The sequence below is a fragment of the Dunckerocampus dactyliophorus genome, chromosome 3 (assembly GCF_027744805.1).
Source record: "Dunckerocampus dactyliophorus isolate RoL2022-P2 chromosome 3, RoL_Ddac_1.1, whole genome shotgun sequence".
NCBI classification, from domain to species: Eukaryota; Metazoa; Chordata; class Actinopteri; order Syngnathiformes; family Syngnathidae; genus Dunckerocampus; species Dunckerocampus dactyliophorus.
The window spans coordinates 10,549,701-10,577,458 of NC_072821.1; the positions used below are offsets into that span (position 1 = coordinate 10,549,701).

The 27,758-nt window shown below is 40.6% G+C and overlaps 4 protein-coding genes across 5 annotated transcripts in view; 2 read left to right on the top strand and 2 right to left on the bottom strand.

Annotated features, from left to right (window-relative positions):
* The window catches only part of wt1b (WT1 transcription factor b), a 66,296-nt gene extending 65,037 nt beyond the window's left edge, over positions 1-1,259 (bottom strand). Inside the window, exon 1 of the mRNA XM_054771709.1 lies at positions 975-1,259. The gene's annotated coding sequence lies outside the window, so the exon portion shown is untranslated. The remainder of the gene's footprint in view (positions 1-974) is intronic.
* Positions 1-13,320, top strand: depdc7a (DEP domain containing 7, paralog a). 2 transcript variants are annotated; one of them, XM_054771712.1, is made up of 9 exons: positions 1-72; positions 5,474-5,930; positions 7,679-7,809; positions 7,925-8,117; positions 9,450-9,670; positions 9,761-9,903; positions 9,976-10,101; positions 11,623-11,701; positions 11,792-13,319. In XM_054771712.1, the coding sequence occupies exons 2-9, from the start codon at positions 5,482-5,484 to the stop codon at positions 12,013-12,015; spliced, it is 1,566 nt and encodes a 521-aa protein (XP_054627687.1). In that variant the 5' UTR covers positions 1-72; positions 5,474-5,481; the 3' UTR covers positions 12,016-13,319. The 2 variants fall into 2 exon arrangements, with proteins under 2 accessions (XP_054627687.1, XP_054627686.1); XM_054771711.1 differs by lacking the exon at positions 1-72 and adding an exon at positions 103-1,540 and having other exon boundaries at positions 11,792-13,320.
* cstf3 (cleavage stimulation factor, 3' pre-RNA, subunit 3) lies at positions 12,937-25,575 on the bottom strand. Its single transcript, XM_054771703.1, has 20 exons — positions 25,380-25,575; positions 24,726-24,827; positions 24,462-24,557; positions 20,603-20,635; positions 20,002-20,099; positions 19,860-19,926; positions 19,746-19,780; positions 19,544-19,670; positions 18,693-18,770; positions 18,459-18,621; positions 18,240-18,349; positions 17,450-17,566; positions 15,926-16,144; positions 15,728-15,830; positions 14,998-15,067; positions 14,707-14,902; positions 14,032-14,182; positions 13,851-13,945; positions 13,710-13,770; positions 12,937-13,626 (listed from the first exon to the last, which is right to left on the bottom strand). The coding sequence occupies exons 1-20, from the start codon at positions 25,404-25,406 to the stop codon at positions 13,427-13,429; spliced, it is 2,148 nt and encodes a 715-aa protein (XP_054627678.1). The 5' UTR covers positions 25,407-25,575; the 3' UTR covers positions 12,937-13,426.
* Positions 25,576-26,253: 678 nt separating this feature from the next.
* Positions 26,254-27,758, top strand: part of hipk3b (homeodomain interacting protein kinase 3b) — a 39,051-nt gene continuing 37,546 nt past the window's right edge. Inside the window, 1 exon segment of the mRNA XM_054771701.1 lies at positions 26,254-26,605. Coding sequence (XP_054627676.1) covers positions 26,533-26,605 — 73 coding nt within the window. The 5' untranslated portion in view covers positions 26,254-26,532.

A 27,758-nucleotide genomic window follows, 5' to 3' on the forward strand; every position in this document is an offset into this window, starting at 1 on the left:
GTGTGTGTGTGTGTGTGTGTGTGTGATATGCGTATGGATAGAAGCACATCAACCACAGTGGCTGTAAACAAGGTGAGTGCAATGTTCTTTTTTATATTTATTAAAACTATCTTTATAGGCACGTTTTATTTACGTTCTTGGGCTCTTGTAAGAGTAAGGACTCATTTGTTGGATTTTGGACCGTATATTACCTATGGTTCTCCTTTTGGACTATGTAAAACAGCATTTTCTTCACGTAAACAAACCGGTTTGGCCTTCCACTCTTGAACGTTACCTGCTTTACGCGGTACTTGAGTCAAGTTCCCGTGTCAGTGTCACCTTACTTTGCTATTTGTTTAGTTTTTTCCGCTGTCGGATTATTTACACTTCAAGACAGATCAGTCCCAGGCAGTAAATGGGACTCCTCAGATCTGTGATGTGTACATGAATCCAGCATGGCTGACACCAGACAAGATTCAACACCTAGAGTGCCAAAGAGTGCCTAGAGTGACAAAAATAATACAAAAATAGCCTTTACAAAGATAATAATGCTCACAAAAGGCTGAAAATGTGGCAAAACATGTACCTCTGCTGTTTTGCTTGCGCTACTATTTTTCTGGCAAATAGACTGTGATTAAAACCCAGAGTTCGACCCCATAATTGGATTGATTTGACATTTCTCACACATCTCAATACACTACAACACACTCACTGTAGCTGTAGGGTCAAATGACCATGAAACCTGGGACACACCATCACATGTCTGTAAAATGTTAGCAAAATTGGTTTAAAAACATGGGATGGTGTGACTTCAAAGAAAATATTCGGTTCAAAACTTCCTGGGAGTGTGAGCATTATTAGATGATTAAAGGACTTTGATCTTTTTCTTCGTTTTATAAAAGTATCGTGGTCTTCTAAAAAAATTGACAGAAAATGAAAATAGTTGAAAACCTCCAATGTAGTTGTCCAATAAGCCAAACAAGATGCATATTTACCTTCTTCGTCGGCCATAATCAGCTTGTTTCGTCATGATGATAGGCTCGTCTTTATCAGATCTTTTGTGGGTTTTTGGGGTGTGACTTCAGGTAAACCATTGGCTTGAAAAAAATCGACTACCAGTATGTTTGCATTATTAAAGGGCTTTGGTCTTCTTTCTCTGAGTTCAGTGTTTCCTTCTTCTATGGTTAATTGTTTTCTTCTACTGATTATTTTACATTCATGTCGCTAACTGATGATGTAGCTAATGCTAAACGGCCGCCTTGTTTTCATACACTTGTGTATGTAATTCTCTTAAATGGTTTTAGGAAAAGTTTTTTTTGTACAGCTTTTTTTTTACTCAAGGAAGGAGGGAAACAGCGAGAGGCTCATTATCACGTGAAAGTACATTGCGGGGTGCTGATTGGCTCATGAATAAATCATGAGCAATGCAAAGAGGAGGAGATAGTTTCAGTTTGGATGTAGTTTGTGTGCGTCACTTTCATGGCAGTGAGGAGGAGGAAGAACAGAGCAGTGCATGGATCCTTGCTGTCACTGGAGATACTCTGCATGCATCGAGTAGCAGGTAGTACTGATCCTGTGTATTATTATTATTTATACACTGAGTATTAGTTGTTGAATAGTACCTAAAGTGGCTGCTCTTTTGAAACGTATTAATTGCTACTAGCTCGGTTTAGGACAACATATGTGATTGCAAACACGTAATATATTGTTTTTCCACCTTCATAGAGGTAGCTAGGTAATAATAATTTGTGGATGTGTAGTGGAGCTTATTTGCAGGTCTTAAGGGTCCTTTTGTGTGATTTATTTTCAGTGCAAATCAGATGCTATAGTCATTAAAGCTTCTACAGTATGCAGGGTGTAAACTGATTTATTGTACTGGAATGTGATTTATTTTCTTTGCGCTGATAGACCATGCATTACGGTCAGACATTTTGTGTGATAATGTATTATGGGTCAGATGTTTAGTCGTTATTTCAAGTTTCTGTGCAGGTCTTATTAAATTTGAGTTAAGGTGATGTCGTGTGTGGTTTCTGCGTTATGTGTTAACCAACAATTACACGGTGGGAATCAGATATTAGTCATAGTAACACTTTACAGTAAGGGCTAATTGAATTGGTTGTTGTTAAGTCTGCCAAAATGTAATAAACTTCTGTCAACATGAAATGCGAAAGCTCGCCAAATAGTGATCCCACATTTAGTTGATATTATATCTTACACTTTACAATACGTCACCATTTGGCTATTTATGAAGCATTTATGAGGGTATCTTTATTCTGAAGTGATGTCTTATTAAGTGACTAGAGCTTCTTTATAGCTCATAAATAAACTTTGTTGTCAGCCAGTATACCTTTGCATTGCAGTGTTTGTGTTTAACAAAACACACACAAGTAGGTAAAAGTGCCCGCACACCTGGTACGAGGGTTCACATATAAACGGGCCAATGACAGCGAGGCTGTTTTGACTTTGGCTGCTTAATCTCACTTGTTCTTGCATGCCAAAGGAATGAAGATTATCTGCACACCGGCTGTTAATGGCCTGATGCCACACACAGTGCAAGAGTGTATTAGATCGTCAGTGGTGCGTTCTGACAACATCCTTTGGGTCCAACCAGACTATTTACTGCCGCTATAATGATGATGATGTTGATGATAACGAGGCTGGTGCTGTGATTTGACCTCAACAAGTGTGTTCACCAGTGGGACACAAAAAGCCCCATGTGTTGATGGCATGTGTCTCCCTCTGCAATTATTTACCTGCACTGATGTGTGCAAACACTCCCTATACAGTACCTGCAGCTTTATTTAAAATGCTGAAGCCCCAGTGGTGGATGCTTGTTTTAGTTATATCAGAAAGCACAGTTGGATTTCCAACATGCTGACCCACAGCTGATCCCCTTTCCTCCTTTCTGTCCTTTTTGCTTCCAACAAGGGTTAATGGACATTGATAAGATCCGGATTTATTCAGTAATTAGTAATCCAGGGAATCGTGTGGATTACCCAGATGGCCCTGACCTCTATAACAAGGATTTTTAATCTGATAACACGGTTTTAAGAGTGATTGACTCAGCAATAGCCTGCATTTCATTGCCTTTTCCTTCTGTGCCTCTCTATTTCTCCATTTGAATTAAGAACATGAAGTTAAATGCTTATATAAAAATGGCGTTATATGTTTTATTCCTGGTGATGTCATTTGTTGGTAGGCGGAATTCGTAGGCCTTAACCATGTTTCCCAAAGCTGCACGGTACCATTACAGATGCTGTTACTTTGGCTGCCCTACAGGACATTTAAAAAGCAGGGGGAGTTGGCAGAAACAGGAAGCCATACTGACACACACAAGAAAATGAATGTAGTTAGTTTGGTTGTTATTGTCACCGAACGCCCGATCCCAACAGTTATGTTTTTTACATTTTTTTGTGCAAGAGGCACAAAGAGGTGATGACACAACTCCCATCCATCCATCCATCCATCCATCCATCTTCTATGCCGCTTATGACGCAACTCCCCACCAATGGATTTCACTTCAGAGCAATTTTAAGCCATAAAAACAGCCACAAGGTGGCAGAAGTGCATCTGGTAAGAGCTCGGCAGAGATCATGTGGATGGAAAAAACACACATGACAGGAAGGAGGAAGTGAGAGAGCGTGGAGGAGTGTAGCATGCAGAAGGTGGCGCACTGTAGGGAAATTTTAACGCATGCACACGCGTGCACACACATGCAAACACATAGTTCATAGTTTCAAATGTGAAAATTGTAAATAGTTCATGGTGTTATATTTGTAAAGAAATTGTTATTTTGATGTAATACAACCCATTTTTGTGTTGTTTATGTTGGTATAGTTGTTTAGATATTTGAGTTGTCACAAAAGCAAAACATATTTGTGTCACAAAAAGCTGATTTTGTCCCTTTTCTAGTCGGGAACTGATATTTTTTTACCTTACTTGCTGGAAAACTGGAATATGGCTAGGGCAGAAACCCATCCCACCCTATCGCTTCACTTTTAACTCTATCAAGTCTGCTTTCTTAGTCTGGTCACAGATGGCTCTATAATAGCATTTGTCATGTTGTGTTATGATAACATGGAGGGTAGCTGCTACTGTCACAGGCTGATTTATGGCTCCTAGCTGCTGCTGCCAACACTACTGACCACCCCCTCCCCTGCTGTAACATTTGCTAAACAGCTCCCTGTGGTGAGATGAACGCTACACTAACATCACCTGTAGGGAGGGCTCTGTTTGTTGCGTGATGAACCACACAACTGGTTCAACCATATGACAAATGACTGTAAAATACTACAGTTTTGGTTCAGTTTGGCTGAGCTTTTTTGTGTTTCCAGCATCAAAAGTGGGGAAGGACACCAATCCTGCAGACCTGCCAACATGTACGCGTTTTTTGTACATGGCATGCATTTTGACCCTTGAATACGCTTTTACTTTTTGTTGCATTTAGCTGGTTTCAATTTCCTTGTTCAGATGTCAGATAGTCCATCCCTGTGAACGCTTTCACCTCCGATTTTGAATCCACTGCTGTAGTTCCAGCTGCAGTGACATTCCCACTCTCTCTTTAATTACCACCTTTCTCTCGCAACAGGAAGCTAACAAGCTAAATAATCTGTGTGAGTTGTGGACGCTCACAGAGTTAACGTCACAACATGTGCTCAACCCTGATGAAGAGCCATAAAAAGCAGGGGTGTTCAAAAAGCAACTCGGGGGCCATTTGTGGCCCATGGCTCGTTTTCTTTTGGCCTGTGGCACATCGTATAAATAAAGTTAAACAGCAAAATAGAGCAAAAGGAATAATGTAACAAGAAAAAGATGAAAATGTGATATTAATGACTAATAATAACTAGGGGTGTCACATGACACTCAGTTCAAGAGACGAGACAATACACGAGATTTTAACATTACTTTTAAGAAAATTTAAATGAAAAAAAATGACAATATATCGCAACTACTAATTTATTTATACTATGCTACCTCGCATTACCATCTCCACCCACCGAGGCAAAGAGACTGTATGACTGACAAAAGGACTCACTCCGTTCATGCCGTTGTTCTATGGAAGAAACGTGCCAAGGTGCTGAAACCAGTGCACAGAGTGAATCCTCTTCCTGCCTGTTTGGAGGCAGGAGATGAGGAAAACAGACGCGCATGCAATGGCAGTATATTGAGGCTGGCAAATGATTGAGTTCATTTTCATTTCTTGTGTGATCACTTAATTTATTTATTACCGTCCCAGACCTAGTGCCCTTGTCATCTTGTCATGTTTTAATCTCTTGTGACACCCCTAATAATAACACAATTTCTCTTTAAAAATGATTCATATGTTTTTGCCTTTTTACAAAATAAAAAGAAAAATCTAGAAAGCCACAAAGCGCCACCACCACAACGAAAAGCCTGTATCGCCACAAAAATTCTATTTCTGTGTTTGTAGGCTAAAATCTGGCGATACATCGATGATGTTTAAGTAATGCTCCTGTTATCTTGCGTCCGTCAGAACGAGGCATGGCTGCGAACCCGTTTCGGGCCACCCAAATCTGGAGCAGCATCATCTCCTATCTCCACACCCACGTGGAGGTCAAGAGGCGGCGCCACAACCTTAAGTCCTATCAGGACTGCTTCCTGGGCTCGGAGGCCGTGGACACCGTATTGGCTCACATCACCTTAAATCGCTTCTTCGGCGACGTGGCTGTCCCTCGCCACAAGGCCGTCCGTCTCTGTCAAGCTCTGATGGACTCGAGGGTCTTTGAGCCAGTGGGCGTCAAAGTGTTCGGCAAGGAAAAGAAGCGGGTGACGTTCGAGGACAGCAGCTGTAGTTTGTACAGGTTCCTGAACCTGACTACCGGCTCGTCGCCGCTGAGCAACAAGTCCACCTCCAGTGGGACCGTAGAGAGCGGCTATGACTCTCCAAGCATGAACAGAAACACACACAACTACAGTCCTTCATGTGAAAGGTATGGATACGTTACTCCAGATCTCATTTAGGATTTCCTTTGTCCTCCAGCATATTACAGCGGTATATCAGTATTATACATGTTATTATAAAAAAAAAATAATTTATTTAATTTACGTTACAATTTTGAGTGTAATTAACTCATGCGCACAATGTCAAGATACCCCTTTCTGTTATGACAGCAGACGGAGGTACAAATAGCATCCCCACACAGTCTGATGCTCTTTTATAACTTCATTCTCACGTGAACACATGAACAGCGGTGCAATTCCATCACCAACTCACAAACACGTCTCTAGTCATCCTCGGAATGACACTTCCTCATTGCCACTAGACCGCATTCAGGGGCACTCCGAACAACACAACAATGTATTTATTATGCGTGTATGCGCGGTCTAAATAAACAAAGAAATGGATATATCTCTCGCTTACGTAACTCTCACCGCGGAAGTACAATTTGCTGCATTTCAGTATGCTCAGGAATCCCAGAAAATACATCTTCACTCAAAACAGTGACGTCAACTTCGAACATTTATTGGCGTCTTTGAAAGCAAACCCTCATGGCTCATAATAACACGGCTCAAGTGTGATTCAAGTGTTCTGGTTCTTTTGAAGAGTCCTGTGTTAGGGGAAATACGTTTTCAGAACTTTTAGCAAAAGTAAAAGGGGTTTATTTCACACATGGATACAAATGGTGATTAATCATGATTATTCATTTGAAAACTGTGATTAATTTGATTACAGTTTTTAATTATTTGACAGCCCTAGTTATTACTTAAAGATACTCCGTAAAAAAAGTATTGTACCTTTCAGGGTATTTCAGTGGCTTGTGAGGAATTAAAGGCTAATTCGTTTAGACTTGTGTTATTAATGTGTTATGAACACTTAATTAAGACATAACTGACACAAAAAGTATGAAAGAGCACCCCCTGCTGACCAAATAGTGAGCCCACATGTAACTCAACTGTTTGCCGTCTTTCTTTGTTCATAGCAGGGGTGTCGAAACTTTTTCCACCAAGGGCCGCACACTGAAAAATGAAAAGGATGAGCGGGCCACTTTCACATTCAGAAAATGTAAAGTCCATGTAGAAATTCAAAGATGTTTTTTATATTTAAAGAAAAAAAAACGGGTGGGTGACAAAGCGTGTTATTAGTATGAACTTTTTCTCCTGACGTTACACTTTTGTGCTCGTTTTTCCCTTTTATAATTTTTTTTTTTTTTTTACAAATTTAACTTTCTTCTCATACATGTTTTCTTGTAATATTATGTCTCATAATATTTTGACTTTATTATCGTAATATTCTAACTTTTACCCAACCTAAAATTGCAGCTTTGTTCTTTGTTTTGTTTGTTTCTCATTATATTATGACTTAAAAAAAGACACATTTTAGTTTTTAATATTTCAATTTAGTATTATATTTTTTAAAAATATTTTAATATTGACTTTTCTCTCTTGATATTTTGCCTTTATTCTTGTAAAATTACTGTTTTTTTTAAAATTTTCACTGTTATTTTGTATTTAGGTTTCTTGTTTAATTGTATTTTTAGAATGTGCCGAGTGCCAATTAAAATACAACCGTGGGCCGTAAATGGCCTGGTTTATAGCAATGTTGCTGTGTACATAGTTTATACATGTAATTTGTTACAAATGTAAAAATATGTATTTTGTCTGTTTATAAACCCAACCCAGCGCGCAACCGTTTGAAATCTTATGTCAAATTTGTCCGCTGACTGATATGACTGTCCAGACAAGAGATACCCAGCTACTCCACCCACTCGCCAGTTAGAAAAGGGAAAGCAGTGGAGGACATGCTGAGAAATCTCAACCTGAGCTCCACCGTCACCCCTCTGATGATCAACCTGGGCCTCTCACGGGAGCGTAAGTAGCAGTCAGACAAAACAGCGGCAACAACAAATGGCGCAAAAGGTCGCACGTGCGACGTGTCGTGTGTTCCACTGACCTTTTGTGATCTTACGGCGGGTGTCCTCCACAGTCGTGGATGAGGTGTGGCACCAGCAGGCTGTGTACAGGCTTCTGCAGCTTATCGAGGTCCCGCTGTTGGAGGACTTGCTGGAGGGAAAGGACGCGGCGCGGTCTTCCTTGTATACCGTGGACAGCAACTCGGACCTGATGTTGACATCAAGCTACTTGGACAGAGAAGTGCTCAAGGCCTTCAGTGAGGCACAGTAAGTTGGCGTGTACACATTAGTGTCAAAACCGAAAATGGATCAAAAGCTTTTTTGAAATGTGCTCAGTGTAGCCACATGAAAGTACAGTAAGTCACAACCACAACAATCAATGTGGTTCAATCAAATGCCCCAAAAGTGGTACAATTTGAAATTCAACCAGAAATTTTCGGGATAAATATGCCTCAAGTCTGGCTCACTCAGCTTGTTTCATTTTAACATCAAATAGAAAAAAAAGAAGTCAGGAGTGGAAAAAAAAAACATAAAAGGTGATAAGAAAAAGTTATGAGAAAACATTCAAATGTTGAATGTAAAATCACACCTATAAAAGTATATAGTAATATACAGCAATCCCTCGTTTATCGCGGTTAATTGGTTCCAGACCCGACTGTGATAAGTGAATTGGCGTTTTTGTGTCTCACCGAACGTTACAATAACATTGCTGACACCTAGTGACCAGTGTAGACTACTGCATTTCATCAACGTCTTTGAGTGCGTCTTTGGAATGCCTTATATTTGTATTTCACTTCATTTAGCCATTTTTGTGTTTGAAAATGCTTGATTTAGACAAAAAAATGCATAAAATTTGCTTCAATGTGCATTTTTTTTACTAATAGGCTGTATTCAACCATGAAACTGCATTATACTGTATTTTTGAAAAAACCTTGATAAGAAGCTGTGAAATTTCAACCACAAAGTGGCAAGGGATGACTGTATTTATCCTAAATCGTTTTAGCGTGTATGATAAAGTGAATTTGGCCTTCAGTTGTTCTCTGCGTGTCCCTCAGTGGAACAGCACCCCCAAATTTAAAGGTTTAAAGTGATTTTTTGACGTGAAGGCGTTTGATGTCCCCGTCAGCAGTGTAGTGCATCAACTGTGACTTACCTGCCCAATTGGTCCCGTGATCCCAGTTCTGGCCGGAGAGCCGTGACGAGGAACGTAGTCCAACCTAGTTGCTGGGGCCATTTAGGTAAAGAGTTTGGCTTCTCAAAACAAATGATGAAGACGCTCACATCTTCTTCCACGACAGAGCGCCACGGCCATCTTGTTTACGTGTGTGTTCCACAGCGGAGGGAGATGCGAGCGTCTTCATCACATACACAAGAATGCAAAGAGCCAGGAAGGGAACTGGCTGCTCAGTGCAATTTGAGCAATGCAATTATCAAAAATGATCAATTGATCAACACACATCAATTATAATTGGCAGATTATCATTATAATTATTATTATTATTATACACACTTCTGAATCCAAGTAATACTTATACAATGCCACTAGATGACAGTATTTCCTCTCTAGTTTGACTATTTCTACTTGTTTTGTTCCCTTAGTGAAGATGAGTGGATGTCAGGCGCAGTGGACTGTCTGGAGTTTCTCCCCGATGAACAAGTGGTGGAGGTTAGTCGAGGTTTGGCAGGCCGTGCCAGCGACCTTGTCCAGTGTAAGAGGCTGCTTTACGATGTCCTGGCCCAGCATTACGCCCAAGCCGACCAGCCGCCTTTGCTGAACAACCATGTATTTGACATCCACTCGGGCATCTCAGAGCTTCTAGGTGAGAAGATGTTTTCTTCTTGGTGGCCTTCTGTTTCAAGACGCCGCTTCCCCTTTACTTTATGCTGATAGTCAGGTTCTGTGTTGTCAGTGAACGGTAAGCTGGAACAAGCTCTGGAGGCTCTGCAGCTCAGCCTGAAGCTGCAGGACCCTCGCTGCAGGGAGGAGCTCCGACGGCTCCTGAGGTTCATGGCTATTGCCGCCAGAACGCAGGACATCAAACTTCACAAAGAGGTGTGTGCGTGTTTACACAGCTAGGCCACAATAGTGCTTCCTCCATGTTTCCTAACCACACACGCTCCTCAGATTGAGAACCGCATGGCAGTGAAAAGGTCGTTCTCCAGTGCCATCGTCTACAGCAGAAGACTCTCCAAAGGCAAAGTGGACCTGATGGTTCTGTTTATGATGGACAACCACTGTGATCTGTTCAAAGTGAGTGTTGTGTATTTACACCAGAGCATGATAACAATCACCCTCTCAGCAAGAGCTTATAGACCACAATAACATGTTGTTTACATGAGTCTCAACCCCGGAACACATCAGGAACCGCTTAGAAGAGATTCCATAAAATTAAATGCATCTGTCTCCTGTTAAAAGAACCAAACCAAAATGAAGAGCTTCCCAACAGGAAGGAGGCGATAAACCTGATTGTTATATAAGAGAACTGCACTGGGAGCAAAGACAATAATTGTGCTTTTGTTTGTGCTCCTCTTTAATACTTCCATCCTGTCTTCACCGACCACACACACACACACACACACACACACACACACACACACACACACACAGGCTACAGCATTAGGTACACCTGCACACGCTAGTTCTGTAAGAGCTGTATTATAGATATATATAGTGTATAAGACGCACCCACTACATTTAGAGGAAAAAACAGATTTGTACAAATATAAGCTGCATCGGTGTATAGCCCGCACATGTCCACGTCATAAAATGGCGTATTGTGGCGCGCACGAGTCCGTGAGGACCAGTCAGCTCTTTATTTGACAGGAGCCAATCATGAGCTATGACAAAACTCACAATGAGCTTGTCAACCCACTGGAAATTACAGGAGTTCATTACTCAATAAAGTAGTCTGACTCATGGTTTCATCTCACAAACATTAAACTCATCACACAGCAACTTAACACTCAAAAGTTATACCTCAGAAATATACAAACATGTACCAGTACGAGTTTAAAATGGGGGGGGGGCACCCAGCATTTTAAAGTTTTCCCATAAGGCATTTTGTTTGAGAAAACCATTTCATTGGAGGAGCATAGAAAGCATAGAAAATGGTGGATGGCACTGCAGTGCTGCCTGTGTCCACCAAGGGAGTCAGAACTTGGAGCCCAAAGGCCAGAGGGAGACTGACATCATCGCAGCACCCCAATGAATGCGTTGCCTTATGGTAAAACTTTAAAATATTGTTAAGTTTAATTTAAAACTCATATTGGTTCATGTTTGTATACTTGTCAGGTACACCTTTTTGAGTGTTAAGTAGCTGTGTGATGAATTTAGTGTTAGTAAAGTGATCTTTGAAAGATGACACCATGAGTCAGACTGTTATGTTGTCATACTGTTATATATAATGATCTCCTGCGATTTCCAATGGGTTGACAAGCTCGTTGTGAGTGCACTGACAGCTCATGATCGGCTCCTGCCAAAGCTCACTGACTCACACGCGGCACAGTATTTAAACAATTAGTAGTAGTTCTGAAGTAAAAGAGACATCATGAGATTAGAATTGGTGGTCAGCATCCAACAGCTTTATCTACCTCTGCATGCGCTTTAAAATGTTGGCGTGAAAATCATCAGACTCAAGTCTAACAGTCAAGTTGTTCTGTATGATGCGAAACAACAGTCTCTCTGCAGTTATCGCCTGCAAAAAAAATACTGCAACTTTGTTGGTGTTTTATGACTCTAAATGTTTATCATGGGCTATATTTGTGCCATCAGGTTCCCGTTTCCTTACATAAGATGGTGAGCGACAGATTAAAAAACATCGTCAAAGGCAAGGATGCAGATGTTATAACCGGTATGCACATTTCATGCTTTACACTATCATCATGTTCTCTCCTTGTCACAATGTGTCTTATACAGTCTGCTCTCCCCTCTTTCCATTTAGGATCCACATATTGCACAATACAGAGTACGGCGGTTTACTCGGAAAATAGGGAAAAACACACCAAAGAGGAACTGCGGTCGTTACTGAGGACTATCCACGAGAACCCCAACGTGCCTCCCAAAGAAAAGCGACGTCTCCTGGGACAGTTTTACAAAGGACACCCGGACATTTTTGTGCAGTATTTTGGCAATAAGATCTCCAGCATGAACGTGGTACTACAGTAATATTTTATTTTGGTGTACTACAATGATGTACATTTGAAGATATGGACTGCCTTTCTGTAAAAAGTCTGTTGACTAAGAATGTGGATTAAGCTGTGATATTTTTGATGTTTGGGAAGTTAGTTCAATATATATATTGTATGGGCAAAAGATTGGGACACCTACAGGAAATTGAAGATATGGAAGTTGTTCTACATTTGGAGCTTCCACTCTACCAGGATTTTGGGAGTGCGTCTAGGAATTTTTGTCAGTCTTCCACACCAAACCTAGGCCTTCCCCGAAATGAAACAACAACAACAAAGAGGTGCACCCCAATACTTTTTAGTCAGCGTATCACGTTTAATTCTTTTTAAATAACTGTTGTTCTTTCATCAGTAAGCTAATTTATTTCTTTTTAAATAGCTTTTGTTCTTTCATAAGTAAGCTAAGTATGAATGTCAGTACTTTGCAATAACTATTATTTGGAAAAAGAGTAACCATGTTAGAAATAAGCAATAAAGTGATGCAGACCAGCTGTGTCTGCCTTCTGAAGGTAATTTGAAAGTCTGATGTTGCAGTGTTGTAAACAGTCAGAGTGAGTCATAACAATTCTCTCCCTGTGGGCATCTGAACCTGAAAAGCCTAATTTCAGTCACATTGTCAAGCTTGTGTTTCCTAGAACATGCCTGTTATAATTAGAAAACCTACCTTAGGCTTGTAGGATAGGTGTATGTATGCACTGTATGTGTATTTATATATTGTAAATGAAATTGTGCAGCTTATAGGTTACATTGGTTTTGGAAAAAAGCTTTTAACGATTTGTTTTTGTTTTTACACCTACATTTCTACAGAGGTGTACACTTTTGTATATCCAATCTGTCAACTACTACCCCCCAGTGGACGTATCGTGCATGCACAGTCTTGACGAGAGGTGTGGTTTTGTTCAAATGCTGTTTTTTTTTTTTTCCTTTTTACATAGTGTATGTTTTCCACAAAGTTTCTATTTTAAATAAATTGTAAAGCACATTTTTAACATTATTTTATATTTTTTCTCATAAATTTCTTTTACTTTTTTATTGTATGTCAAAATACCACCCTCTTGTGGACACATAGAGCATCAACCATCTGACGTGATTTTGTATTATCCAACCAGAATGTGAAAGCTCAAAACACATGATGGATGTATTGTACACTTTTATTGAAAGGAGTCAGTGGATGGATCCAGTTATCTAAAAATATTTGCCGTCACTGGAACATCACAAGGCCAAAACTGAACAGATGACTTTAAAAACTTTGTACAGTATCTTCATCAGTCTTTCAACATAAAAACACAAGGACACTCAGGTATAGTGTGTATGTACGGCAGCTGACGCTCTCCACAGACAAACTTATTTACCTCCTTTGGCCACTTGGTACATTCTTGTAAGGCTCTTCCTTATCGAATCCTCTTCTGTTGGCGAGCACGGTAGATGTCGTGGACGGGCGGCGCCACTGCTCCTTTGTCGTCTTCCTCATCCGAGTCGGCGTTGGGCCTCTTGAGGGACTTGGCTATGGCGTGGTTCTCCATGGCGCCGTTGCCTTCCCCACTGGCGTCGGGGAGTCTGCCTGTGATGAGTTCGACAGCGGCTTCGACAGCTTGGAGGAAGTAAATTGTCACATGTTGATTGTTATTACATTCTGGATATTTCCTACTAAAAACTAGGTGTCATGTGACTTACTTTCAGGAAGCGTGCATCTCCTGAAAGTCTCTATGAGCTCATCCACTTGAACAAATGGACCCTGCAGAGAAGGTGACGGCACATCTTTAAAACACGCACACGAACCAACCTGTTGACCATTACACATGCCACTATACTGACGGTGAAACACGCAGGCGGGGGAAGCAGCTTCATTAGAATGACGGCCACAGGGGGGACAGGGAACACTCCACCAGGGACAGGGTGCAGACCCGGAGCTGTGGACACACCAAAGCGGAGGTGGTGTTGGTGAGTAAGAGCCATCACGGCAGTCATGGCTCGAGACAAGATGAAGAGTACACACGGGCCAAGTGCCGCGGCTGGAAGGGAATCATCTGATTGGTGTCTGGTTTGGGGTACTCTGGTTTTCGGTCTAGTTCGTCCTTCAGCGTGGGCACGGAGGGCACCACCACAGCCTCAGGAAGCAGAGAAGCCAGTTTGGCACGAGACACATCCTTCAAACACAAACACAATGATTGTAACTCTTCTATTCCTGTACTGCTGTACAAAAAAGGGTGGACATTTTTCAAAACATGCACCTATACTGTGTTGCCTGTACTATTATATTTCTGACAAATACACCACACGGTGCCACGGGTATTAAACCTCAAAACTGAACCCCACATGACGGACTGACTGGAAATTTCTCACACAGCAGCATGACATTAGATAAACACCTGTATGGGACATGTCTATAAAGTTTTAGCACGACTGGTTGAAAAACATGGCCGCCATGAACCAAAACGTCTTCGCAGGGTCACGGGTGGGAGTCGGCAAGTGATTTCCCAGAGGTCATTGAGCATTTATTTGTCTAATGATTATAAAACTTTGAGAATATCTGTATTACATGTACTGTATGCTGGCACGTCCTCCAAAGCACTTTGAACAAATCCCACTGGGAGCACCACAAATGTCATTTACAGTCACATGCCACGTGGGGTGAATGTGTGTTTGAGGCTTTTGCTGTCAAAGTACACACCTTGTACCCGAGGGCCTTCAGTTCACTCGTAGAGCAAGGATACAGGTCCATGAACTTGTATCTGTCAACTAGCAAGGCCGTCTCCTTGCCTTCATACTCGTCCTTGAAGGCAGAGAACCGGCGCCGTTCCACCTTTAGAATACTGGCCAGGTCGCCTATGTTGCTCTCGAAGGCCAGAAAACGAGACCAGACCTCACTGATAATGGAGCAAACCAACAACAAAAGACAATCAATTGTGTTCACAGAGAGGCTAATTGATTGGACATCCATGTGATATACAGGATACTGTACCCTGACTTCTCTGGCGACAGGTTTCCTGAGGTGAGGACACGTTCAAACAGAACCCTGGTGTTGTTATCCTCTGCAGGGATGTGAGAAGGTAAGGTCAGAAGGTTTTCACAGGGAGTGTTTCATCTTCTCTCGTGTAGCAAATGACCCTTTTATTAATGCCATGTTTACACTATGTCTGACCCCATATAGCATCATTTCCCCCTCATAAAAAGGTAGTTGCCCAAAACAGCAGCATCTACTGAGGCTTGTAAAAAGTCCAGAGTGTGGCGCCTCACTGGCTGACACTCGACTGTAAACAACTTTTATGTGCGGCGTTAAAGATTATGGGCATCATTAGTGTATTGGTGTTGTGTGCGTCCATGTTTATACTCTACGATACAATACCCTTTAAGATTAGTAGATTAGTCTGCCTCGGTACAGCCTGCCTAGTTTCCTGGCTTTTGTCTTGCCATTTTTGATTTGTCATTTTCTTTTCTTTTCAACTAGTTTCACTTTACTTTTTCACTTTTTACTTTACTAGTTTTGACTTTTCACAATATTTCGTTGTTAGATATTTAGAAGTCGTATATTATTTCAATAAACCATTTCTATCATTATTTACTATCAATCAAATTTGATGCAGTTATTTACAATTTTTTTTTTATCATTGTGCCTTAAAGTTGGTTGGGGACCCCTGCGTTACAGTACAACAAAACTCCCATTGGTAACATTTCATGATGACAGAACCTACCATTGAGGTGTGAGAGGTAATCAATGTATGCAAGTATGTACTCTGGAATGTCGCCATATTTCTTCAAACCAAGCTCAAAAATCTTAAAGGCCACAGATTTGTCCTGTTGGGATTAAAATCCCCCCCCAAAAAAACAACATGAGTGTGAGTCTCTTAAGTGATGGCGTCACCTTGCAGGTCACATTGGAAGCGCCTCACCTTGCTGCAGTAGTACTCCATCAGAGCTGCGGTAACATACACGTGGTGGCGTGTGCGCGGATCCTCTCTGGCCTTTTTGAAGATGGTGCGGCCCGATTTGATGCCCTCCGCCCGTCTGGCGAACTTCATGTACTGGATGTACACCAGCGTGGGGTCGATGTCTTCTACGGCCAGCAGTTTATTGTAGATGCTGTGAACCTTCTCGTGCTTCATACGACTCTGTGGAGCAAAGTGGCAATGAATCATAACTAATTCTCTAATGTCTCAGTGTTTTAAAGGAAAATTGCGCCAACGACCATCGTTGGCGGAAAGAGGCCACACTCCATTGTATCTTAACAATTGTCATTTGACGCCACTGAAAAGCCAACCATTCCTGTCTGGACCTGCCTCCTCCAGCCTCAAGGCGAACAAAGTGGGACGGGTCGCCGCTTGCAACAAACAACATGTAAAAACTATGGGATTTGTAACTGTATATTATTTTAAAAAATAAAATAATGGTCCATATTTCCAAAATGTATACGCATTTACATAAAATTCGATAGATTTTGCACCAAGATCTCAGATTATGGCTGTCCTATCTACAGTAGTCTGACTGGTGTGTGTCCTACCTAATCTATGAGCATGAACTGATGAAGCCTGCTCGGAAGAGAGGCGAAACATCTTCTAAGACCCCCTGAACAGTCCAGCTGCGATCGATTGAATGCCCTGAGAATACAATGACTTAGATGAATGAGAATATTTACAGGCAAGTAGCATTAGTTCCTATTTATGGACTCTGTGAAATCAAGTTCCGGTAATGTTTCAAATAGAGCCTAACCAATAAAAAAAAACTGAATTATCCCTTTAATCCGTGTGATTATGACGTCCATCCATCCATCTTCTATGCCACTTATCCTCATTAAGGTCGTGGGGGTATGCTGGAGCCCATCCGAGCTGACTTCGGGCGAGAGGTGGGTTACACCCTGGACTGGTCGCCAGCCAATCGCAGCCGATTATGACGCATCACCGGTTAATAAAACATCAGTGAATATGTAATCAATACATTAACTCTTTTTTTTTGCTGCATGGAGAGACTATTCCTCTATTCCTTTGTGTGTCTCTCTGTCCTGCTCCCTGCCCGAGTACCTGGCCCCTCCCCCTCACACACAAACACACAGGGAGGTGCAGCTCTTCCCATTTCATTCGCTCAGCTGCAGCAGAGAATATGATGAGGGAAACGGCAAACCATGGTAAGCTGTGACTTTGTAAAACAATATAACACCACACTATAGTGCCACGCTGTCAGGGCCCGTCAAGGAGAGGATTCTAGCTTTTTTCGGGCAAATTTTAGAGAGCGTATTACAGCGTTTTAACGTTGTGTAACTTGTGAAATGTAAGAAATGTAAGAAATGTAAATGTGCACATAAGAATTGAGGATGACTCAATGAATGACTCAAGGATGAATTGTGGATGACGGGCAAAATAAATTAAAAAAAAAAATGCAGTTTTCTTTTAAATTGCTGCAGTTTTCATAAGGTGACCAACCTCTTCATAGTCTGCAAATGAGAAGTAAAGAAGCATGTTCTTCTTCAGTAGTGTCCCAATAGCACGTTCATAGATGTTAGCAGCCTCATCACTGAACAGCTTAGAGTTATTCATGTCCTGTGAGAAATAAAAGCCGGAATAATAAATGATCAGATGATTTTGTAGAGTCATTAACTTCGTATACACTCACCAGACGCTTGAGTAGGTTCACCTCGCACAATCTAATGACATTTCACGAGTTGTTCGGTACTCGTATATGTCGACAATGAATCTTACTAGACATTCTGCGTTGAGTAATTTTAGTCAATACCTGCTGTATTTTCACTCAATAGAAGAAAGCAAATATATCACAGTTTTTTCACTCCATGAGGCAGAATGGCATGCATTACTTGGCTGCAACCAGCAGAGGCGCTGTTAATTCAGTCTCTACTAATTTGTGGCCTACAGTTGGACAACATGACATCCTCTGGGCAGCATTATTGTGCTCAATAAAGCAGTGGCATGGACACAGGAGTTTGGAACATTCGGAAAGATTCTCCCATTCAATTAAAACCCTTATACAGTAATAGATGGAAATGTCAAATGTCCATTCATACTGCAAACTAAAAGCACAATAATAATATGACCTTTTAGATTCATACTTATAATACAATGAATTAAAACTGAGCATTGTTATCTTTGTAAAAAGACTTTTCAACGCATTTGTTGGATTTGATCATTAGACTGTGCAGGTGTACCTCATGTAGTGAGCGTGAACCCTGTGCGCATAATAAAAGGTTTTGTGCCGTACCCCTTTCTCTGCCAACAACTTGCTGGACTGCTCCAGGTACTGAGCTGCCTCGTACCACACATCAGGATGGTGGCCCAGCACCAGCAGACACTGCTCATAGGCAAACATCACTGCAACGAAGGTCACATGTGGATATTTTCACAGCGCCAATACCAAAGAAGTAAAACATGACTACAAGATGAATTGCTTGAGTCAGACCTTTTAGAGAGAGAACAATACCTCTCTTTGTGATAAGCGTTTGGTCCTCTGTGCGCAGTGGATTGCTTTTCTCCCACTGAATGTACTTCTTCCACATTTCCACTTGCTGGGCCTCCTGGGGAGAGTTCTGGGGCGGCACAGACGGCGCGTTCCTGTCCAGTCCTTTCATCACAGTCTCGTACTCCTGCGAGACATCAGCAGGTTCAGCAAGACCATCATATTTTATTTTTGGAGGTGTTTTTAAAAGGTTCTTACCTTGGCTACTCTCCTTGCGTTCATGTAGTCTCTGCTTCGATCCTCAATCATCTTTTTAGCCAAGTGTATATTGATACCCTGATGTGTGAAATAACCAACTGTCAGCATTACAAGTGCAAACTTTTACTTTTACAGGCTGTCTTGAAGGTCCTCTATTTTGATAAATTTGACTTTTTAAAATAATATACTTTTGAGCGCAGAGGCTCTTAAACGGTCGCTTTTGAAGTTCTGGGTTTTCATGACGTCTTTCTTCATAGACATGATACCGCCACTGACCCACCACTAGCTAGATGAGCCACTTCACGTGTGATATATAGTTTTAGAGAAAGAACAAAACAAACAAAAAAACAGGCCTCCCTGCACAACAAAGTCTGGACTTCTGCCGAGTATCTGTCAGTCAGCTACAAACTTGGGAGCTGTAAGTTTGATCATTTTATCTTTCTTCAGTGATGTCATTGTTACAAATGTGACTGTAATGATAGCGCTGTAACTCACATAGTTATGCTCGTGTTGCTAGCGTTTGTGTCCTCCTGTCCTGACTCTTAACATTACATTGTTGTATGTGATATATGGCATCCATTAGGTTGGACAAGTTTAGGGTTACAGTGTATATGTAAAAAGTGGATAAAGTGCACAACAACACTTCTTGGAGCAACACACACAGTCAGAGACAGGCATGGAAAAACACAGCTCATTAGCATTAAAGCTACATGCACACAAAACAGTGTTCGCTGTTGGGCTTACTAAAAGCACTTTTCAACTTCATTCCAGCACCAAGGCTAGATTTTGCCCAACACACTTCTAATTATGGGACCTTTGGAACATATAGACCTTGAAGAAAAAGATCTCACCTCCTCATATTTGCTATAATCTCTCCAAAGCTGCTCGATGTTAATCATGGGATTCACACACCCCCTCTGGTACACCCTCCTCACTGCTGTGATGCGCTGGTTTTCTGCGTATGATCCCACAGCCTCACTGGTGGTGCATGCAACACAATTAGACTTGCATTACAAGGTAAATGTAGTTATAACGGGTGGAGAAATAACTCACACTCCCTTGAGAAAGTTGATGTAATCCACCCAAATCTGTAATAAACAACAAAAATCAATAGGAAATAAAAGTAAAAATAAATGTACACACATTATAAATCATCACCCAAATTACCTGATATGACATAATTTCCATGCCGATTTTATCCAGGGCAAAGTCGTATGCCTGAGCCATCTTCTCTCTGAGGACAGGAAACTGTTTTTAAAAATTCGTTGAATACTCATCAGTAAGATTTGCAGGAGTCACGCCATCTTACTTGTAGCTGGGCAGCTTTCCTTTGGTCTCCCGCACGTATGAGAGGTAACACTTCCATAGGTCGATGTGCAACACTTTCATGAGGCATCTCTGGAACAACTGCAGGGTAGAGACCACTTTATACACAGATAATGAATGGGTGTTGAGGGATTTTATACTGCTATACAAGCTGTGCACTGACTACTCTAAAAGCATATCCAAGCTTCCTTTCTCCAGTATTGTCCCTTGAGAAGACATACTGCAATAAAATGGCTGCTGAAATGAGAGGGATCTACTCCCAGAGATACACAACTGTGTAATTTGGAGTAGTCTGACCCAATAGCAGGGCTACTCCCATTGTGAGATACAGTACTGTGTAATTTGGACTATTTTGACCCAACAGCAATCTTTTTGTGAAAAACGTTGCATTCAGTTGAGGAAGACTCAATAAAAAAAATGAAAGACCAGTGGCCAGGCTATGATATTATGTTGTTTGTGCTGCATGAAATGACTGGAAGAAAATGTCTTTCAGGTTGCCAGTCCCCCCCCACACGATATCAATAACTTTAACCATAACCCTCTACAATGGATTCCATTAAATATATCATAGAGACATCACTCACCTTTTCTACTTTGTCATAGTTTTTAGCCTTTATCTGCAAATAAAGAGTGTAAATGCAATGTTATTCCAAGAGCCATTTTCCACCCGTGTCGTCCAATGAACATGCATTCATGCACACAAAACCACACGCCTGCAGATCAACAAAGTGAAATTCACACAAGAATGACAAACCACTTGTAAAACGGGGTTTATTATTACGTGGAGTAGATTGTTCCTCAAAGCTTTGGCAAATCCCTGTGACTACAGACAACATACTGGATCATTAGAATGATGATTCAATGGAAAAACACTCTTTCACTTCCTGTATGAGTTGTGGAAGTATCCATCAGGACAGACATGTTAATGTCGCGTTATTACTCCAGGTCAGTAAGACGCCAGTAAGTGCAGTGTCCTACAAAAGATAAAGCAACTGTTTGATAAAAACAAAAACACATGTTGAGGGTGTTGTTGGCGTAGTTCACAATGGGAAGTGGCTGCATTTCCTGGTTATTGTATAAGAAATATTTTGTTTTTGTGATGCTAATTGTTGAAGTAATCTTAGGTTACACGACAGCTACATGAACAAAGCATACAAAGTGCTTTCACTCAAGTTTACCCATTAAGCTTCCATCAAAACTACACCACAATACTACCATGGTTGAGAGGCAGATCTGTGCAATTGGTCCCAGGGCCGCTGCCAGAAATTCTGAGCCCCATGAAAAAAAAAATCACGTCAGGGCCGCTGTTGTCACATTGGAATTGTCCTAACATCCCCCGGCCCCCAATGTGCCCCGCGTGTGCCCACTGAAGGACATTTGAAATCTATTTAGACAGCAAGTGCGGATTAGATGGAAAAAACCCATGACGCACAATTGATTAGTAAAAAGTTTATTTTATCAGAAAAACATTTACTTTTGCTGTAAGGGTTTAAGTGGTCAAATGTATTATTTTCCAAATGACACAACTGGCGAAAAAAGATAGTGATGTAGTACCCCTGTTTATCACAAGGGGCAACACCTACAACTTGTAACGATAATTTGCAACTCCTTTGCAACTGAGCTCTACCACCAAACAAACGCGTCCGTCCTCTACATGCGCCACCTAAGAACACAAAATGGCAACTGACTCAACAACATAGACCAGACGCCATAGCTAACATAAGCGCCCGACACTGCTTTGCACAATTATAATACGCAAGCGAAGGGCAAATGAGAATAGCTTAATTTAGGCTGAAATTGTGAGCCAAGATTGCAGCTGCGTAACATGGATCGAGTCCGATGAATTGATGTGTCACTTTGTCTTGAGGTGCTTCAGTCTTGTCCATAAAGCCTACACAGTGGTGTCCGTTGTAAATAATTTCACATAAGTCATGCCCTTTTTAAACAGGGTGTCTCATTAACAACCAATTCATTACTGTCAAGCATGTCTTACCAAATGATAAAAGCTCTTCAAAACAAAGCTACAACACATTAAGTACTTTCCCAAGCTAATAATTACAGAGTTGAGACTGATAAAAACCAATGCCTCAGTGTCAACTGAAACTGGTAATCTTTGTAAAGGCAGGTTATACAGCTGTACTCGACTCAATAAGATTCTTAGTCAAGGGTGTCCAAAGCACGGTCCGAGGACCATTTGTGGCTAAAGCTCTAAAAATAGAACTTAAAAAAGAAAAAAACACTGTAACAATAAAGTAATAATAAACAAAGTTTTATAAGAATAAAGTCAAAATGTTGAGAAAAATGTAATCTAACAAGAAAAAGGAATATTGTGGGTAGCATAAAGCATATACAGTATTAGCAGCATACAGCTGGAAGACATTTTTAAAGGTCTTAATATGAGAACAAAACATTAAGTTGCAGAAATTGTTACAAGCATAAAGTCTAAATATTGAAGTCATAATTACAAGAGAATTTACAAGAAAATATAGATGGTTTAAAAAAAAAAAACCCAAGCAGAAATGAAAAAAAAAATCATTTTACAAGAATAAAGTGAAAATATTACAGAAAAAAGCAGTATCCTAAAGGAGAAAAACTTTTACATTTTACCAGAATAAACTTGTAATGAGAAAAAACGTATTTTTTTGTAGCAGAATTGAAATATTACAGAAAAAAACATGTCATTTTTTTAAAAGTCGCATATTATGAGAAACAAAAAAACTCAAAGAATAAAATTGTAATTTTTGCTGAATTAGGTTTTGCTTTAAAAAAAGAAAACTGCAAAAACGGAAAAAGAGCAAAGATTTAAGTTCATACTACTATTACACGTTGGCATCCAAAACTTCTAAGCATAGCTACACAAAATATCCACGTGCATCTCTTCCTTTTTCAGTATGTGGCCCTTGGTGGAAAAGGTTTGGACACCCCTGGTGTAAGTGGTCTGTGGCCAATATGTCACCTGGAGATACTTGACAATTTCCAAAGCTCATGCTTCCTTTACATCATTTTCAGCAAATCACTTCCCTTGCTTGCGTGTTCAAAGATAGTTTGTGTGCGTGAACGCTAGATCAAAAATAAAATCCAGATCTAGCAGACTGAGAGACTAAACTGGGGTTGCGGGGCTTTGAATGGCGTATGCATGCACCAAGAGTGCTGAGCAGCTTAGCCCACTTGGAAGGTGCAGCACAAGTGCTGCCTTTCACCTCCTTACACGACCATGAAAAGGAGGAGGAGAGCCAGTTTTGACCGACTGGGGCATTCCGTACCCTGACATCCAACTCTAATGTACACCAGAGGTCAGCAGATTACAACATGTAAAGGCTGTTCGCGCTATGAATCCAGTTTAAATCTAACTGCAAGTCCTAAAGGAGAAAGCACTGCACCAACATATCCCAAAATAGCTGACACATGCTAACCGCAAGTTGAGCGAGACGTTTAAAGAAATACTGTTGGCGCTACAACCACTCAACCACCAACCAAAACACTCAACAAATCCTGACAAATGTCATCCAATATGTGAGCTAAAACGAGACTGCAGGAGGAAAGCTAGAAAGACTGCTGACACTGAATGTTCTTCAGTATTCTTGATAACAGCAGCAGTAAAGCAACATGAATTGCACAAGGTAATCTCCTTATCCTTGCTGCCAAACCTCTTTTTTTGCACATAACCAAGCAAATCTCCTGATCTTTTTGCCCTTCTGAGGGGTTATTTTTGCTACCTGCTTCCCAAGGTCCACTGGATGTTCCTGGAATGGTGGTAACTGAGAGTTCAGCTTTGTTTTGATTCATTATTCACAGTATAACAACGCTGAAATTGATGTAAAACTCTGTTTTCTTGGGTCTCACATGGATTTGTTTGGGGGGGAAAAAAGAGGGGGGTGATTAGTTCTCCGTTGCTGACTGCATAACAAATGGAGGCAAAAAACAAAAAGGAGGCTGGTCCATTTCCCCTCCCTTCAGGGGGATTTTATGTCTCTGGTATATAGTGATGCACGAGAATATTTCTTCATAATATTCCAAAAGAAAGGACACAGGAGGCAATAAATTGACACGACAAGTGAATAAAAGGCTAATGCACTCCAAATACCATTAAAATTGTTTTAATACTGTTGCAAACCAAACATGCAACAAATGCATTTTACCCCATTTGAAAATATATGGCGAGGAAAATACTTTTTAAAATCCTAGGAACACAAACATAAACTTTCCCCTTTTAACGTTTAAAGGCACAATCCTCAAAAATTATTTTAAAATGTTGACAGGATCTATTTTCAATAAATGCTTTGTTAATAGATAATGTAAACCCTCAACAAATTCAAGAATTGTGACTTTAAACCTCATAGATATAAAAGACAAATAGTGTGAAAATCACATTGTTGATCATGTAAGGCAATAATAATCTATCATGCATACGCAAGAAAGAGGGGAGAAAAAGAAAGTATTAACCTCAGCTTCAATGAACAGTTTCCAGAATCTGCCGGAACTTGGAAACTGTGTGACAAGTCGCTCATATGTCTTCCTTGCTTTATCAATAGGTTGATTCTAAAGAGGGAGAATGCATTTACATCCACACAAAAGTGAGGAATTAAAAATGTATATTGGGGCTTTGGGATTTAAACAAATCAATAACCCCTCCCCCACCCTGTATCCCCTTATTAATATTGTTATTATTATGTTTACCCCTATAATGCAACTCTTGAGTCACTAAACCTGTGCTTCTCGAATCAGAATGCTCCATGCGTCAAGGTCATACGGGTTTTCTTCCAACTTCTTCTCTGCCTTCTTCACTTTCTCCGGGACATATTCTGCTGCCTGAATGGGGCAAGACAAAATGCATGATGATGGACAATTATGCTGTAGAATGGAAAATTAGCATAAAATAATTATAGTATTGTAGCAGAATGACAGCAGCATACAGAGACAGATGAACACCAAATTTAAGCTTCACTGCAGTTAATCGGAGACACCTTTGTTGTGAATGGAGCTCTAGCACCTCCCACTCATTTTCAAGTACCAGACCAAGCTTTTGCATCTTCACACGCATTGTTATTCGTGTCTCTGTACATTTACAACGAAAAACACAGATTTTGTTTTTGCAATATTGGAGTAAAAATGGAGGGGCCAAATCAGCCCAACGACGGCATAGCGACAACGCAGCAACTCGCTAGTTTACACGGCGTAAGGAAGAGTTTTACACTCACAAATATCACAAACAGGCAACGTAATGATGCGCCAGTAGTAAATAGTGATGTAATAAGGACAAAATAATTTAAACTCTATATAAACTATACAATTCACAATAATAACAGCTAACACAAGCTAATAGAGGAGGCATTTGGGCCTGGCAACGCTGGCTAACTTTACCTGGTCGGCTGCTGCATCGGTAGACATGGCTGGAAGAGTAATATGAGGTTAGAGAAGTACTTTCAGTATGTTTAACGAATAAATGACAACGTAGTAGTCAACTTTAAAGCAAGCTATGTAACAAGCATTATCTTCAAACCGAGCTATCACGTTTCCCTCAAAGGGCTGACTGCTCGGTGACTAGCACAATTTTCAAAATGGCTTCGCAGATGGCAAAACCAATGGAAACGTCCGGTTTTAATCCTTCAAAATAAAACGAGACAAAAACGATATAATGCAAGCTATTACCCTATAGTGCTTTTTCATTTTAACTTTACTTCATGTAAACATTTATTTTTGTTTGTATAATGTATTCGATTAAAGTTATGTAATGTCATGGTTGAAACAAAGCGAAACAGTTGGTGTACTGAACAACTGTAGTGAAATATTTCTTGGGACATTATCGGCATTGCCAAAAAACATGCCTCTATATTAAATAAAGTAAAATGACTTTCATGAATTTCATTTTTTTTCCAGAGGCTCAAATTTTAAGACGACGGTACCACGCTTGTCGACATGCTGTCCCCCACTCTGACCAGTAGGGTGAGACACAGAACAACCACCAGAGAGCCCGTGCAACAACCTAAACTAGACCAAAACAGGAGATTACTGAGTCACCACCCATTCAGTTCTGTGGTCTGAAACTATCACCATAACGGATGACCATATGTTTAATGTAAATTCGAATTTTATAAGAACTTATATCATGCAATTAATACTGCGTTGTATTTTTCTACATTGAATTGTTTGTGTTTTTTCCAATCGATTTCCGTGAAATCGATTGCTCTGGTCTGCCCAATGCCGTCAGCTCACAAACATTCTCTAGCAGTTGGACAGGAAAAAAAGAGACATGTTCGAGGCTAGCAGGGCTGCCGACCCGCACATCTAGACGGGGGGACGGCCACCCTTTCCTAGATGGGCTACCTCCCCCAAAATTGGAGGGAGACACATTAGAACAGCGTAGCTCTCATCTGGACACGACTTGATATTCGTGGATGTTCATATGCGGGAGTCAGTTGACGTTTAAAAATGTGGGAGATGGTGGCGTTACCGAGGGGGAGCTCTCCCTTCCTGTCGTCTAGGACAAGATGGCAGCAGTGCAGGCGAACTGTGCATGCAATGGATTTATAAGTCCATAACATGTTCAGAGAAGCCCTGGATTATATTTATATAGACTCTATGTGAAGGTAAGTAGAGAGGGACACCATAATCAACGATTATATTAGTGTTGATATTAGTGTTGATCCACATTTACAGTTTAGCCGTGACGTAACACTGTAATAACTTATCAACATACTTAGCTAGCATTGGGTTTAACAATATAATAACACGTTTTTGGTAACTAAATGGTCGTTGTTGGTAGGTAAATTCCACGGTTTACTTATAGGAAAATTCCTTCTACGATTACGCGACAGTGACGTTGGTAGTAATGATTAACGCAAGTGCCTTGGACCTCTACTGTTTTATATCTACGTTGTCACGGGGAACCTTAACGTGAATGTAAACATTACTATACCACATTCTACTCTGTGGACGAAATGGACCGGGTTACTTGCTAATCGTGAGTCTTGTTTTATTTGTTATGTCACTCCTTTCATTGTTTAGTAATGGGGTTAACATTCTAAGACCTTTACTAGCAAGTTAGCATAAACACGGCAGACCTTTGAACTCGACGAATCCTTTAGATTGCAAAAAATTCTTCGACCGTGCTTTAGTCATTCTATGATGTGAAAAAAAATCATTACTTACGAACGCTAGTCTTTATTTTGAAGATGTTGCCTTTAAGATCTTATGACATATTCTCACAGGGAGCCGTTGTTTTTGCCATCTACTCATGGGCCTCAACATTAAGTGGGCTACACCTTATCAGACCCAGTGCAACAGCTGTATCCCGATTGTGTTGATTGAAACTGATAAATATAGTTTTGCAACATGTACAGTATATTTAGTTATTGTATATAATAGTTTGGCGATCTTATCATCTATGTGGAAAACTAATCAATTAACTGTTATTTAAAAAATTACAACTCCTGCTTTATGTTGCCTGGAGGAGTTTGACATTGCGGAGGTCAGTGTGGATATGGCTCAACTTTTCACAGCCAACTCATTGTTCAGTATATTGTGAACTAGTTGAGACTGACGCAAGAGCGCCTCTGTCGGTTTCAGCCAAGTAGAGCAACAATCACTTCAACACAATCAACTCTTAATGATGGATTAATCGGTGGCCATCCTTATTAGCTATAATTACATATTCTATGATGGACAATGTTTTTTTATCCCACCAAACACTCAAACCCACGCTGGGTGGTATTTATACAGCTCAACTTTGCTCAACATAGT

What these genes read in the sequence shown, in the direction of transcription:
- cstf3 (XM_054771703.1), bottom strand. Translation starts at nt 25,406, where the DNA reads ATGTCTACCGATGCAGCAGCCGACCAG. An exon ending in TTACCTCTCACACCTCAATG is followed by an intron (nt 15,068 to 15,727) that starts GTAGGTTCTGTC and finishes ACATCCCTGCAG; the next exon opens with AGGATAACAACACCAGGGTT. An exon ending in GAGATGCACGCTTCCTGAAA is followed by an intron (nt 13,627 to 13,709) that starts GTAAGTCACATG and finishes ACTTCCTCCAAG; the next exon opens with CTGTCGAAGCCGCTGTCGAA.
- depdc7a (XM_054771711.1), top strand. Translation starts at nt 1,459, where the DNA reads ATGGCAGTGAGGAGGAGGAAGAACAGAGCAGTGCATGGATCCTTGCTG. An exon ending in CCTGGGCCTCTCACGGGAGC is followed by an intron (nt 7,810 to 7,924) that starts GTAAGTAGCAGT and finishes TGTCCTCCACAG; the next exon opens with TCGTGGATGAGGTGTGGCAC. An exon ending in ACCACTGTGATCTGTTCAAA is followed by an intron (nt 10,102 to 11,622) that starts GTGAGTGTTGTG and finishes TTGTGCCATCAG; the next exon opens with GTTCCCGTTTCCTTACATAA.